Genomic DNA, 15,958 nt, shown 5'->3' on the forward strand with positions numbered 1-15,958 from the left:
AAGCTGAAAGTAAGCCTGCCTTATAGAAATAGTCAATGAGCCAAATGGTAAAGAAAACAAATGCAACAGAAAATAAATTATTGGCAGATATCAGACATGTCAATCAACAAACAAGCAGCATGGATGACAATGATATTTGAGATTTTCTTTTAAAGAATATGGGAGGAAGGGCCTAGTTGGATATAAATGTGAGCATGAGCTGATAGTCATGGAATCTGAGTTATGAATGAGGGTTCTCAAAACTCTTCAAAACACATATTTTGGGGATTTTTTTTTTTTTAACATTTCCATGACAAAAAACTTAAAAAATATACAAATATTAAAAGAATCCTGGGCACGGGATAAAACAACTCTTTCCACCATTCCAACCAAAACAGAGCAAAGAAACCACTCTGATCTATTCCCAAATACTTCACACACTGGCAAAGCAGCAGGATTCACCCTCAGCTCTAATCCATGGCAGTCTCGCTCGCTAAAGGACTACCCCACTAACTCCCACCCCGGCAGTCTGGAACTTTTTACCAGTTAAAGGCTGTACAGATTCCCCTGGACTGTTTCTGAGGGACAAAGTAGTAAGTCCTGGAGTTCCTCTGGCACATCCCGGAGAGAGGTTAAGTGAGAAGTTAGCAGAGGGAAGATGCGTCGCAATGCAGCTGGTCTCTGAAATAGACTCCAGAGTTCTATCGAAGAGACCTGCGACTATACTGAGAATCAGGAGAACTTAAAAGCGATTTGTTAAGAAGCTTCAAGAACAAGTCTGGAGATTTTGAGGAAGGTGTTTGCAAGACAAGATGGGAGGGAGCAGCATGTCCTGCGGATGGTGGAGGCCAGGGGTGCCCTGGAGGAGGCAGGACTGGGGAAGAAGGACAAAGCAGAAAGCTCAATCTGTCAAAATGATACGAGGGCCCAAGGTGACCCAGCTGGCTTTTCTCCTTGGTTAAATTCACGCTGCTGGTCAAAGACTCCAGGGATAAGTGGGGAGATGGGGTAAATAGGAAAAGTGAGAGAAGCAGGGAGGCAAGCCTGATTTTTCAATGAAAAAGTTCAGAAATGAAAAAAATCTCATCTTTCTTCTCTCCATTCTATCCACAAATATGCATCTCACTGTAGTTAAACAAAGAAGAATTCTTCTCGTTAGGATAAGAAAATCACTTCGTACCTTGACCATCAGTAAATTCAAAATTCCGAGAGAACTTTCAATGAGGAAGCTATTTGTGATCCTTAAAAATACCTCCAAAATAAACTATTTTCAGTATAATATCCTTTAATGGCTTAGAAAACCACATTTTGGTATAAGGACATAACTTTGCACCAGTACAAACATATCAACACTCTCCAAAACAGTCATCGAGAGCGGTGATTTAAAAAGGCTGACTTCACAGAAGAAACACAGATGTCAAAGGTATGGTCAAGAAAAGGAGGAATGACAAGATTACCTCCACATAGAATATAACATTAAATACCATGTCCCTCTGTCAACTCAATGATGCATCTATTGGAGTTTCTTTCAGAAGATACAGACTTTTGAGTTCTCCCAAGAGGGATGGCTGGTAGGAAACCATCCCAGTTTTCTATGGGATCCTCTGGGGCACCACAAGAACACTGTCTGAGAGGTAAATGACGGCTGAGACCAGCGAGCTGCAGCCACAGAGAACAGCCCAGGCCTCCATCACAACAAGAATCTGGAAGATCATAGGGCTGAATGGTCAACAGCTGAGTGACCATCACCAGCCGACAGACATGTACTTGTCAAGGAAGATGCAACCAGAGCCCTCACCCTAGGATTCTACCTAGGACTGGACTGGCTCAGATTTTTTGCTTCTCCAGGTTTTGAGGGTCTGCAATCAAGGTGAATCTATAATCAAGGAGGCAGGAGGTAGGGAAGGAAGCACGTGCCTTCCAGGGACACGTGGACTTCAGGAACAGGAACTTCACATTTGTGTAGCCTGGATGCCGAACTGAAGTTACCAAGGGATCTCACATTACCATTTTGCCTCTCTTTGCACAGACAAACCCTAGCAGTTACCATAGCAACCGATGCATCAAATGGTACATTTTCCCCCATAAGAGAATATCATAAAATGTGCTCATTACGGAAACATACACACACACACACATACATGCTCCACCCCACAAACTTAATTCTCCCCCCTTAATTATAACGTTTTTGGCACATAAGTACCTCACCTTCTCTCCAAAAGTAAATAAATTTTAAGGCAAGGGGGGAAAAGAGAACATGTGGGGTTTGCTTTTTTTTTTTTAAAAAAAGGAGTAAGATGAGAATTGTTTCTTTTCTGAAAGAATAAAGACTGAAAATTTTAGCTTAAAAAAAAAGGGAGACAGACAGAAAATGGATAAGCATCATTAAAAGTGATGTGAATCCTAGAGTGAAAACTTAGGTTCAAGGCAAATTCTGTTTTTCTGAGCTCGTGGTTTAATTTGGTAAAAATCAAAATCTACAGACAAAAGCATTCTTAATCATCTTAATATAAATTACTCAACAGCACTAAACTGTTCACAGAGTACCAGGTTGAGAGAGCTGATTGTAGAGAAGCAAAAAAAGTCACTTCCCAAACAACACTACTTCTCCAGCTTTCACATTTGGCCATGCAGCCCTTTTTTTTTCTTTTTTTTTTTTTTTTCAAAAAGACGACTAGTTTTCTTCCCCAGCAGTTTACACCTACAGTATGCAAACAGATATCAGATGTTTGTGTTATGGTAAGAAACTCCACACGCATGATTACCCAAGACTGAGAAAAGAGAGGCAAAGTTTCATTTGCAGTGAAGTTTCAGGGGAAAATGGTGAAAATGGCAGGTTAGTGATGTGGAGGCAAGAAACCAAGTTCCTGCCTCACGCGTTTCATTCTGTCCATTAAACTAGTGACTAATAAACTGTGTGAAGATATACAGCCCAGCATTGAACAGGGCACCAAGAGTTAAGATCGCAAAGGAGAAAAGTGACCTTTGGGCTCCAAGGTTCCAGCCACTTAAAAGTCAGGTGCTTCAGGAAAGATCAGCCTCTCACAGGAGCAGTGAGCCTCTCACACCTTAGTCAGCACTAGGGCAGTGCCTCGATTTAAAAATACCTTCCTCTTCCTACTCCTGTTTTCTGTCAAATCACAGCCGTATCTCAGGCTGCAAGGTGACCACTGGGGTCATTAACATCCCTTCTCAGAGTCCAGCCACCCTGCTAAGTGCCTCAAGTGCATGGTTCTGGAGAAGAGTCCAGAGAGCAGGAAAGGGCGGAGACTCCTCTCCCCATTTTACAGCAGGAGGAACTGAGTTAAAAGTCCCCCAAATCACACAGTGAGCACCTGGCAAAAGCAGGCTTGACCCAGTTTCTAATTCCAGGGCTCTTGCCCTGGGGCAACATCCAACTTAGGGCAAAGGGACAGCTATGTGCCTTTACTGGCCACTGCTAAGACCCAGGACAGCTCTTGAGGGAACAGGCAGGGGTGGAAAAAGCAGGAAGGCAAGGTGCTCCTGATCAATGAATGGCAGGAGGCACTGCGAGCTGGAGGGGGGAGGGCTGACTATCAAGTTCCTAGAAGCACATCTTTGGTTATCATTTGAGAAAGAACCATCGCAAGAAAAAGGAAAGGATCCAAGAAGCGATGGGACTCTGCAGGTACTGAAAGCTCGTGAGCTTAGCAAAGGCGGCCCAGGCGAGCATTCTCCAGGATGCTGATGACCACAATTTCACAGCAGCCCTTGTCACAACTGCTCACTTCCTAACCCCATGACTTGGCTAAGGTACGCAAGCTCACTGGGTTTCAGTCTCCTCATCTGTGAAGTGGGGCTGCAGGCTGTGTCACTGGGTCACCGTCAGCATTTATAAACATTTACGCTGTGAACGTGTGTAAAAGTCTTAGCACAGTGACTGGCACACGATAGACACCCAGAGAACCAGGATATCTGGTATTTTCCATTGACTACACGCAATCAGGAGTCAGCATGTGGATGGTATATGCAGCCTTCTGGGAAATGGTTTAGCACTATAAGACAGTATTGACCCTTTAGCCTAGAAATTCCCCTTTTATGCGTCTATCCACTTGTTCATTCCCTCGAAGGAAAATATTACAAAAGACTTGTTAATCAGCGGGAACTTTAGGCAGCTGTTAACTTTCAAGGAAGAAAATACTCAGATACATGACAAAATCCAGGAACAAACGTTGTACACTTGAAAGAACCCCAGTGACAATGTAAGTGTGTGTGTGTGTGTTGGCACATATTCTCACGTGTGCAAAAAAGAGGGTAGAAGGAAACAGTAAATCTTTAGCAGCTTTATAGCCAGGTAGTGTAATTACGGACAGTTTTACCATTATACTTTTTTGTTTACTATACATTATCCATAATGGTCACCAGTTACTCACAAAAAAAGTTTTTTTTTAAGGCTACACATAAGGAAAAATCTAACCCAGCAGAAGCAGAGAGGATGTGACAAGTGACTGGGCTGTTATTTGGGGACTGGCTGGAAGCAGTGTGTGAAGCGGTAGATTATACGTAGAACCATCAGTTAGTTTCATTTATACAAAAGGCTGTGACTGGTTCTGAGCCAATTAATGCTGTAACAATGACAACGACGACAAAAACTGTCTGTGTGTACGTCAGAGCGTATGGCTGAGGGTGGAGCTGTGGTCGTCACTCCCAGCTCCCAGGACTACGTACCCTTTTATGATCCTCCAGCTGCCTCAGCGGTGGACTCGGTTCGAGCTCCTGCTAAGCAGGCAGAAATTCCATTTAAGTATGAGACTAAGACACCCTCATCTTCAGGATCGGTCACAAATGAAATACACAGAGAGCACATACGCAGTGAGGACTGACACAGAAGGAGCGCAGGCCTGAGTGTGGCTTTCCCCAGACAGACACCAGTGCTCATGACCTTGGCTACTACTGAACAACTGGCCCATCCCCAACCCCAGAGCACCGTATGAAACGTGCAGTCACATGACCAATAATGTCTGGTTAATATTATTTTTCGCAAACATTATGAAAACGAAGTTCAATGTTATGTACATTTACATGAACCCAAAAAGGGGGGGTAATGCAAGATGCAACCGGGCAGGTCCTTGTACAACTCATCCATGGATTACTGCTCAGCACATGCATGAGGACGTCAATACGCACATCCCAACACATACGAGAGACCTACGCTTTGCCCCAGCCCACAGCATTCTAATCAAGGCTACCAGTGCTGAAGAGCTCTGATTAGAATATTAGAGGACTGATCATTACAAAGCATGCCCACTGGAACTCAGCTCTTTGATCATCAGTTTCATTTCTAAGATCTCCTTTCAGATTGAGCACACGTTTTAGCTCTGACTCCTGTGATTCTAGAACAGTTTCAGAGAGTAAATTTTGATCCTTGGAAGGATGCCTCCCACAAAAAGCTTCTCGGTAACTTTAGACGCCTTAATGAATTCTAGTCCCGCATTTAGCAAGCTGAGCTAGCGACAGGAAGAACAGAGACAGTTTGCTGTGAAACTACTCCTTCATCAACAGCGTCACCCAAACGATAACACAGATACCCTGAACCTGAACTCTGCTTCACCTCTGCGCGGGACCCAAAGTTCTGTTTTGTGTAACAGCAGAAAGGTCTGGACCGTCCAGAGTTTCTCGGCCAAACGTTTCAAGGTGGAGATGAAGGGTTTTGTGCAAAAACCTTCAGAGAGTCATGAGCCTTCACTGGCAGGACACTGTGGCTTGAGTTCCTCAGAACTTTCTACACCAAGGGCCACCCAATTATAGCAATGATCAGATCCCAGCCAGGCTAGACACGTCCCTCCTGCACCGTCCCAAGAGACAGACACTTCACCATGACAGTTCACACCCGACCGGCAACACTGACAAGCACCTGTATTTGCTGGGATCACAAATACAGGTGAGTAACACACACCTCGGTGGAGTTCTCAGAATCCGGAGCTTGGGGAAGCTAGTTGGGAGTAAAAGAAGCAGGTTAGTTATAGCACATGCATCTGGTGACCACAAAGAAGTCCAGAGACCAACACTTTGGGACAAAATTGACGATGAGGTGACCAGGTTGTCACACCCACTGAAGGGGGTTTCAGCTGCGGATGGCAGGGGACACCCTCACTTCTAAAATGAACTTAATGTGGTTGCGCTGGGAGAGACGACTGGCCTGAGATGGGGAAACATCTAAATGAAAGAAAGAGAAAGCCTAGCACTGATCAAGAAGGAACTATGTCTAAATAATGAAAGATGTCAAAGGCAGAGGCACTGCACGTCTATGTTCTGTTTGTCCACAGAGGAAAAGTGATCCAGCACATGCCCCCAGGGGCTCAGAGAACGGAGGGTGGGCGGATGATGACCACAGGGGCCTCTGGTGCAGTCCCCTTCCTGGGGGCTGGAAGCCCCTGCAAGGTCTGCACCACTGCCTGCCCGTGATGAGCTTCTCCAGTGGGCACATGCGTCCTCCCAGCCTCTCCTTTCCCCATATCCTGGCCCTGCATCAGAGGGTGACACCCCACGCTCTGGCTTAGGGACAGAAAAAGTCTCTCCCCTCCTGTGGCTCTGGAAGGAGAAAGGAAGGCACCTGGCTGCAGTTTTCTTGGCTAGTTTCTCCTCCCTCCACACACTTCCCTCGAGGCTCCAGGGATACTAGGTTCCCCAGTCTGCCCCTGCCATGCCACACGGACACCCCACACCTCTGATGACTCCTGAATTTCATTATGTCCAGCCCATAAATGAGAGACAAGATGACGGCCCTGAGGGAAAGGACTGGCCATGGAGAGGATGCGTGTAGTGGCTGAAAAGTCCACAGCTCCACGTGACGGCAGCACCACGAATCTGGCCGCTGAAGGGCACGTGCTCGGGGCCGAGACGGATGTCGGATGGAACTGCCGGACCCGCCCTGGGCCGTGGTCACACACCAGGCATGGCTGGCAGGTTCAAGGTGCGGTCTGGGGCCGTGGAGTGAAGCCAAGGCTCACACTGCCACTGAGTGACCTTGGCCTCCCTCGGCGGGGCTCCAGCAACACAGCAGACCTCTCCCGAGGCCAGAGTGCGGCTGTCGGCGGTGAGCTGGAGCAGGTGCTAAAAGCGTGGGGTGGGGGTGGGAGCTGGGAAATGCTGTGGGTTCACAACCCAGCTCAACACTTGATACCCCTTTCATGGTGTGACCCTCAAGATGGAAAAAATGCTCTTAATACAAGACTGTTATTTTGTAACCTAATAATTTCTTTTTTTTTTCTCTATTTGCCAACAGGTAAAATGAAGTAAAGATATAAGAGGTCTCTTTAACCACAAAGATTATTTTATGAAGGACAAAGAGGCAGATGTGGAGAGTTGCTCACTCAGTTCTGGACAGAAGAGCCCTCAGACATGGTGCAACTCCACTTGCCTCAAGGAGCAACTTTCTCTCCGATGTGTTTAGCTTTCTGTTGGGGTCAGGAGGCAGAGGGTGTTAAGAGAGGACTTGAGTGTGGCGAGGGAAACAAACCCAGAGCTCAGGGGAATGTGTTCTGCAGATAATATAAATGATATCATGATCCAAGACTGCGTTTTAACTCCACCCCTGCCTTCTGTAGGCTTTAGGCTGAAGAAGTAAAGTTGCACACACACATGCGCCATCTGCCCTTAGTGCAAAAAGGACACACGAGGAAAAGAAGAATGAAGGCAAGTTCCCATGCGCTTTGGAGCAGTCGGAGACACAGATGGAGAAAAGCACTATCATTTGCAGTCAGCTTTGGCCACATTCCACCAACGTATCCTTCATACCGATTCTATACGATCAGAACAAAAGGATTACAGGCATGGATTTACTACAGGAAGCCACACAGCTACCATCTTACTGCCTTGCCAATCAAAATAATAGTTAAAGAAAAGATGGAGTGGAACTCATGTGTCTTCCTAAAATTCTCTTGTTTGATATCCCTTATGTCCAAAGAAGCATCTTGAATTCTTTCAGAATGTTCACAGAGTTGTTTCTTAAGCACTCAAGAGATCAGTGGTTTCTGGTATGTTTTATGATTGGACTGGAACTCAACTGCCTCCCTAAACTGCTGTCATATTGGTGTTTAATTTTTGAAATGAAAATTAAGATTAATGACCTTTTCTCCTAGAATGTTACAGAAAGACCTCTGAGACAATAGAAAATGTTTGCTTCTTCAAGAACCACTATTTATTCAGGAGGACAATTTTTTAATGTCATCCACTCATAAAAAAGAATGGAAAAACCAAGAACAATGGATGGGTATTGCCTGATGGTGGCTCATGCAGGGACTGGTGCTGTATGACCTTCAGCCAGTCACTGAACCTCTCTGGGCTTCCACCGCCTGGCCTGTAGTTCAAGGAGACTGGAGCAGGTAATATAAGGATTCCTTCCAGCTAAAACATTAAGTTATGCTTGGTATATTTTCAGTAAACTTTATTCCGTAACATCAAACAGCTAAGTTCCCTAAATAACACAACCCAATAGAACACAGAATGATTTCAGGCATGGAAAAGGCCAAACAAGCTTGGCATATGATTTGGCAAAATAACCAATGGTCTCTATTAGCACTTCCTCCTAAGAGGATTTCAGCTGTATTTCTGGGAGGATTGGCTCTTTTATGGCAGTCAGCCACAATATGGAAAAGATAAGCCTATTAATTAATAAGCCATATACGTTCAAATCATAACTACATAAGCTACATAAATACATATACATACTACCCAAAGCAAAGGATAGTTCTGGTAAATGAATGAACTGACTTTCTCGGCACATTTTTATTATCAAAGTAACTTTCTTTTTAACATGAAAGATCACGCTCAGTGACCATACGGTAATGGAGACTGTTCTAAGAAAAAGTGTTTGCCTGTGTTTTCCACGTCTTGTCTTTTACCACCTCACCCCACGATCAGTCAGTATATTGAGATGCTGACACCTCCAGTCAAGGTGAGGTCTCTCCAAACCAACAGTGGACTGGCAGTGATCTGACGCTATCTGGTTTTGAACTTAGAAACTGACTATTGCCTTCCGTTGCCTCTTCACATTTTTCTAGGATCTTAAGTCTTCCCAGAGCTTTTAGACAAGGTTAGCAAGACCAACCTTCATAGAAAAAAAGATTTCAAATGACTGGCTTTGAAGTAGAAAGCCAGAGAATTCCAAGTCAGGGAATCCCAACTGGTTATCCTAACTACAGCACTAAAGTAGCCAGTAGACTCACGCAGGAGACGTTGAAACGCTCACTTTCTGTACATAACGTACCTACCATTTTACCCAGGGATAAATGTCTACCACAAATGAAGGGAAATTATACTTTGTCATTCTTAAAAAAGAGAAAGCCCGCAGGCTTCCCAGGGTTCCTATCTGTGGTGTGTGTACAACAGCACACACTCGCGTGCATGCATAGCGGATACACACACATGCAGGCATCTGTGTGGGCCCGACACAGGCCAGCACACGACACAGCCACTGAGACTGTTTCCTGACGTCATCAACAAGAATCCTACCCCTAGGCTTCTAGAATCTTCCTTTGAAATAAGATGTCTTCCTTTCATGGACCACCCCTAGCAGACACTGAAGACAGTTCGAGAAATGAGACTGAACATCAAATAAACAACCCAACCTTATACCTAAAGCAACAAGAAAAAGAACAACAACAACAAAACAAACAAGACTGTATTGTGGACCGAATTCTCAGCACAGCAAAGAGAATTTATCATCTCTAACGCCATGAATCAGTCCTTAGTTCCTTTTCACCCACTCCATCTCAGAGGAGGGGGAAAAAATAAATAAACTGCGAATGGGTCTGCAAATATGTTTGCTGGGTCCCGGCTTTCCAAGCCTTTGTAAACCACATCAAGAGAACAGAACATCCGAAAGAAAGCTGAGCAAAGAGAGAAGTTACCTAGTATTTTAGCCGGACAACTCTGAATCTTCACGTCAGCTAGCATAATACCCTTTACTAATGGCACTGGCTTTTTGAAACAAGAAATAGACATTATTTGGCTCTGATGATGCAGTTTCACCTATATTTTACAGAACAAGTTCATCAGAACTGAACCCAAAAGTGAAAATCATTTTTTTTAAAATGCATTCTGACTTGACTGAATTATCCAGCTTCTATCATTATGGAATCATCTCAGCATTAAAAAGAAAAAGAAAGGAAAAAACAAAAAAACTTCCCGAGATTCGGCAATAGCTTCTCTATGCTCTGAGTTGAGCTTGCTTGCTCCAGGGTTGCCAGTGTCTAACAGTAAACAGCCCTGCTGCATTTATTGGCAATTACTGTTGAAGGTCACACATCAGCAGCGAGCCTAAATTCCAGGAAAAAAAGAAGCTCTTATGTAACTGCCGCCTGAATGTTGGCAGATGCCCAACCCAGCAGTTCACAGCGATGTAAAAAAGTAGGACACCTCCACTCTGGCTTGGACGTCATGAGAACGCCCCCTGAAGGTGAAATTGAATAATTCTTGTGTTTCTCTGTTTTCTCTCTCCCCCTCGCCCCCCTGCTGAATTTTATTATTGACAGGGGCCTCCCTTGCTTGCAGAAGCAGCTCTTGGTGGCACGGTGGCAGAAGCCGAGGACTCAATACTGCAGATAGAGGCAGGCTGCAGCCACCTTAAGGAGTGGGAGCACCAATCTCACTTTTCCGTTGCAGTGAGTCACTAACAGGCTCACCTGCCAGTGGTCCTCGCCTGCTGTGAACTGACCTCCTTGCTCAGGTCCAAGTCCCTAAACTACATATTCTTGCGACCCCATGTTCTCATGATCCAAATCCTAAAGGAAATCAACTCCGAATAGTCACTGGAAGGACTGATGCTGAAGCTCCAAAACTTTGGCCACTTCAAGTGAAGAGCCAACTCATTAGAAAAGTCCCTGATGCTAGGAAAGATTGAAGGCAGGAGGAAAAGGCGGGGGCAGAGGATGAGATGGTTAGAGATAGCATCACCGACTCAATGGACATGAATCTGAGCAGCTTCAGGAGCCAGTGAAGGACAGGGAAGCCCCGCATGCTGCAGTCCATGGGGTCACAGAGTCAGCCTTGACCTAGTGACTGAACAACAACATGACTCCCTATACTTTACCTTCCTACATGCCTCAGTTAACATTGGCTTGTAATATTGTCTGTTGCTGTGGCAAAACCATAAACTCCAGAAGGGCAGACACTGTGCCTATTTCGGGCACTGCTGGATCCAAAACCTCTAGCAAAGCACCTAGAATGGAACAGGCACTCAAGTGTTAGATAAACAAATGTCGTGAGCAGTCACTGGTGTCTGTTTAAAGCCAAGAATGGATCGTGGGGTGTTTTCTTTCTGAGGGTGACAGAAACATTCTATACCTCTCCCCTCATCTGTCCTCTTCCTGAACCCCAAGAAAAAGGTAAAATCAGGTGGTAATGATGGAGACCTTGCCTCTTGATTTGTAACACCAACAAAAAAATCATGATCATCATAATAAAAAAAACAAAAAAGGAAACCCTCCTCTTCCTGGTTTCAAATGAAATTTCACTCCAGGAGATAGCCGAGAAGGCCTCCACCATGCACTCTTCCTACAGGGCCTCTGACTCTGTCCTCACTTCACCCTCCTTTCTCAGAACACACACAGAGACTCAGAAGATGCTGTGCTGTTTTTCCAAGCAGTTCACTGCGCCTCTTCTCTCACAACGCCCGAGAGCCCTTTATCATTGAAGAGTAGTGGTCCCTCCCCATCCTGGCGATCAAGGCTCTTCCAGATATGTCATGACCCTGGCTCTCGGGCTGTTCCTCAGCAGGGTTCAAGTCTGAATGCTGGTTTGCAGTTTTTAGGTGGGAGGCCTTGCCTATAACGTGGGCCAGTTTCTCATTAAGTTTCTTAATGGAGTTGCCGCAGAACTCCAGCTGTGGGCTGCTGGTTTCCACCCGCACACATGGACAGCAGGCTTGGCAGGGGAAACTCAGGAGCTGTACTCATTTCCAGAACAGCCATGGATGATAAAAGGCGATCAGGCATCTCTGCTTAGAAGGCCAGATCCAAAAGCCTGAGGGCCTGGGGACAGTGTTGGTGTCCTAGGGCACTGATGGTTGCCAAGGGTAACAACAGAGCGGGGATCCACAGTTGCTTCCTCAGGGAATTTTCAAAGAATCCAAGGGGCTGCCAGAACATTCTTCTTTTATAAACAGACAGTATTCTATTTCCTAGCGTATAATTATAAACACACCTGCTCCAACTGTGGAATCTTTCCGTAAGCGAGCAATAAACTCCCAGCCAGGAGACCCAAGTTCTATCTTGAGCGAGCAAACACATCAAATGATTACTATGGTGCAAAACAGAGTATTAATAACACTGCAGACTCCGATAAGGGAAGGCTTTCCTTTCCTGACTTCATCTGTATTTAAACAAATAGGAACTCAACCTCAATACTCTAGAGGGAAAATTCAAATCCGGGAAGCATTTACAACTCCAGGTAGAAAGAAGAAGAGGCGAAGGCTGCCAACATGAAGATTCAGCCTTAGATGTTTTGCTGGCAAACAAATAACCCGGAAGAGAGAGGACTAACCAGGAAGCAGCAAAACTCACTGTAGTTAAAGGGGCGAACCCCCTGGACAGCCTGCTGTTTTCCTTGCTTCCTATTCGCCCCAGAGAAGCATGGCCTCCTCGCCTGTTCATGCTGATCGGTTTAAGGGAAAGCCTGAGCTTGCAGGATCTACTGTGGTTGAGCAGTAAGCCCTCCAGGCCGGCAGCTGAGCCCAGCGCTGGTTCTGCCTCCCCCGCTATCTAGCCGTGCGAACTAAGGCCACTCATGCTACCCCTCTGAGCGCCCCCATTCCTGAGGGACCTGACCAAATTCATAACCACTCATGGCACTTTCAGCTTTAAAAAGTCTGTGATTCAAATTCTCCTTAGGGGTATCTGAACCATCCCTTAATATTTCTGAAATTCTGGTGGTAGCTATTAGAGCAGGGCTTATATTCTATTTGGTACTCTATTCCATCAAAAGAAGGTATCCATTGGTCTAAAAGAGTGAACAGATATCTAAAGAAGTAGATCAGAAAATTAATTTTCTAAAGTCAGATAAAAATGTTTCCAATGTGCCTCCCTTACCTAAGCAAGTAGACTCCCTCAACTACATATATTAATTCCCCCAATTAATCCTTTCTATTATCAATTACCAAACATGTATCACATACTATAGGTGTGGCAAGAAATCTTGAAAAATGTTTACATGAGAGAAAATATTTAGGAGGCCCTCAAATCCCAAACAAGAGGGCCACTCGTGAGTCTGCAGGCTAATTCTGAGTAAACGAAACTAATTTGATACCTAAGTATAGAAACCATGAGATGACATTTCAGTTTCTCAATCTCTAGGTGGTTTTCCTAGAATTGAGAAGCCAAGGATATAGTATGTTCTGAATTCCACTGCAAGCCAGCAGCTGAGAAGTCTTGAGATCGCTGTAGAATTTGCTCTGCACTTTGACCAAATTTTCTATGACCCCCTCACACTTAACACTTTCCAACATGCGGACCAAGAGAGCAGTGGCTTGTTTTTTTCTTTCACTTCTTGCAGACTGTACCCACACAGTCATTTCTTTTTGCACGAGTGCTTCACATACAGAGAAGCATCAGCAATGAATTTCAGAGATCTGTAATAGCCAGCGCCAACCACAAATTCAGTTGCGCTTCTAGACAGTGAATGATGGAAATTTTATCACAGTTTAGAAAATCTTTATCTAGACTCAGATGGGCTCCAAGGACAAATGGCAAACAAACTCATGGGAAACGCTAACACAGACACGAAGGACTTGACTCACTCCCAGAGGCATGCTACACAAAGTCAGATACTAGATGCCGCACAGACTAGGGGAGAGGTCAAGAGTTCGCTGGGAGAGGGTCATGGAAACATCACCATGGGACACTTAAAAAAAATGAAATTAGGACCTCAGCATTATCCAATTCATCAATGGAGATGAGCTGGAAAAGAAAAAGGGGGGAGAAAAAGAGGGCAATGTTAGAGCAGGAAATACAAGCGAGCTACGTGTTAGAAGCGTCGTCACGGTACTTCTCATCGCTAGAACGCAACCGTCTCGAGAGGTGTGGGCACTCTGGACACCACCGCACCCTGACATCTCGGGCAGGATGCTGCCACACTTCGTATACGTGCCAGGTATCAAACCTCGCAGGTCCGGACTCCCTGGTGGCCCAGTGGTTGAGCCTCCACGTTCCTAATACAAGCGGCATGGGTTCAAACCCCGGTTGGGGATCTAGGAACCCTCATGCCACACAGTGTGGCCAAGAAAAAAACAAACAAAAAACCTCGTAGGTCACTGAACCAAGAGCCATGAATGGCACCTTTGTACTCCCTCATAGGGAAAACTAGAACTGAGCTGTGAATGAGGGCAAGATCCCCGGTTAAGAACCATGTCCTTTCAGAAAAGGATGGGACAGAATCGGGTTAAAAGCTAAACTCCTATCAGCTCAGCTTAGGAGAAAATTCTCTCCTTGGACTCATTATACCATTGAATGGGGGTGGGGGCTCTTGAGTCCAGACTACCAACGAGATAAATCAGACCTAGCTTTAATTTAAGCAAGCAGTAAGACCAACATGTTCCCCAGCCCAGATATTCTAAATCCTGATACTGTTGATTAAAGAGACTAGATTCCTCCAAGGTGATTAGTGCCTACCTGAGTGATATTAGGAACAATGAAATGATTTATTAGCACCAAGTTCAAAAGAAAGAAAAAACAAGAGGATTAATGACAATTATGCATGTTTAATGATAGATGGAGGATCCTTGATTTTTTAATTATGTTTCATTAATATTTAGTTCATTTTGCTAATTTAAACTCCTACTAGAAACACTGGTAGCTGGAAATGTTAATAGTTTATTTGCCTAGAGAAAAGAAGCACTAGTAATTAACAGGTGATTGACAATTCATAAGAAATGAAAATCCTGACATTACTTGAGGTCAAAAACTCTCTAGTAGTGTAACAGGTACCGTTATTCAGAAGAAAAATGGATTTTAAATAAATTTAGATCTTCTTTCACCTTAACTGTTGGCCTCTGAATTTCTTTCCAAAACTCTGACTCTTAAAACAAAAATATCTTAATAAAAATTGTACAGTAGGTAATAGAGCAGCCAATATATAAAATAACTATGCTTTCTCTTCAAGCAGGGCCTAGGGGCATGAATATATTCTATGAATTATAGAGAGATTTAGGGTAAATCTTAGAGATGTTTAGCAATGGGAGGTAACTACTTTTTTAAACACGGTTAAATCTGTAGATTAAAAGCAGAGTTGGCTAGGCCTTGCACACACAGAATGGTTGCAAAGCCCTGATTTTACAGTTTATTAACTTTGAATACATTGGTGAGAAAGACACAAGAATCACATGAAAATGTATTCTCTCATTATTCTGGTGATCCTTTTTAATATTCTACTATATTATACTATCCTGTATTATATATTAATACCACTCTCTGGTAAATACTGCTGGCCCATTTGGAGACACCACAGTAAAAGATAATTTAATTTCTAAATGATCATGATTTAAATTTTGTCACCATCCTCTCTGCCCAGCCCCACATTTCCAGCACATGTCACAGTCCTTGGAAGGGCACATCTTAGGCAATGGACCGGGACAAGTGCGCTGACCCCTGGCTTCTCCCAGATATGACTCTTAGGCCTGATCCAAAGCTCAGGTGATGTGAGGGCCCGCAGACCAGGAGAGAGGACTGTGAGGACTCAGGGGAGGGCAGGGAGGCAGAACAACCCTGGCCATCCCAGCAGGGTGTTAGTCATGGGACAAGCTCCACTCAAGAGGCAACGAACAGGAAAACTAGGCCAAGACGACAGACACGGCATTCACACTTGCCTTTGTGTCCTGAGCACCCAGTTCAAAGGCCACTTCACTTACTTGATCAACTAATACCCACTGTGAGGGACAGGGAAGCCTGGCATGCTGCAGTCCATGGGGTCACAGCATCAGACGTGACTTGGCGACTGAACAACACCCCCCACTGGTTTGCCTAAG

The 15,958-nt window shown here is 44.7% G+C and overlaps 1 protein-coding gene across 4 annotated transcripts in view; it reads right to left on the minus strand.

The window, feature by feature from the left end:
• Positions 1–15,958, minus strand: part of ITPR1 (inositol 1,4,5-trisphosphate receptor type 1) — a 321,362-nt gene that overhangs the window by 112,222 nt on the left and 193,182 nt on the right. For 2 of the 4 annotated variants that reach the window (XM_068981699.1, XM_068981698.1), the window contains 3 exons: positions 13,863–13,895; positions 5,897–5,932; positions 4,669–4,716 (listed from right to left, as the gene is read on the minus strand). The exons of the other annotated variants lie outside the window; for them this stretch is intronic. In XM_068981699.1, coding sequence (XP_068837800.1) covers positions 4,669–4,716; positions 5,897–5,932; positions 13,863–13,895 — 117 coding nt within the window. The remainder of the gene's footprint in view (positions 1–4,668; positions 4,717–5,896; positions 5,933–13,862; positions 13,896–15,958) is intronic. 4 annotated transcript variants of the gene reach the window in all.

Source organism: Capricornis sumatraensis, chromosome 10, assembly GCF_032405125.1.
Source record: "Capricornis sumatraensis isolate serow.1 chromosome 10, serow.2, whole genome shotgun sequence".
Lineage (NCBI taxonomy): Eukaryota > Metazoa > Chordata > Mammalia > Artiodactyla > Bovidae > Capricornis > Capricornis sumatraensis.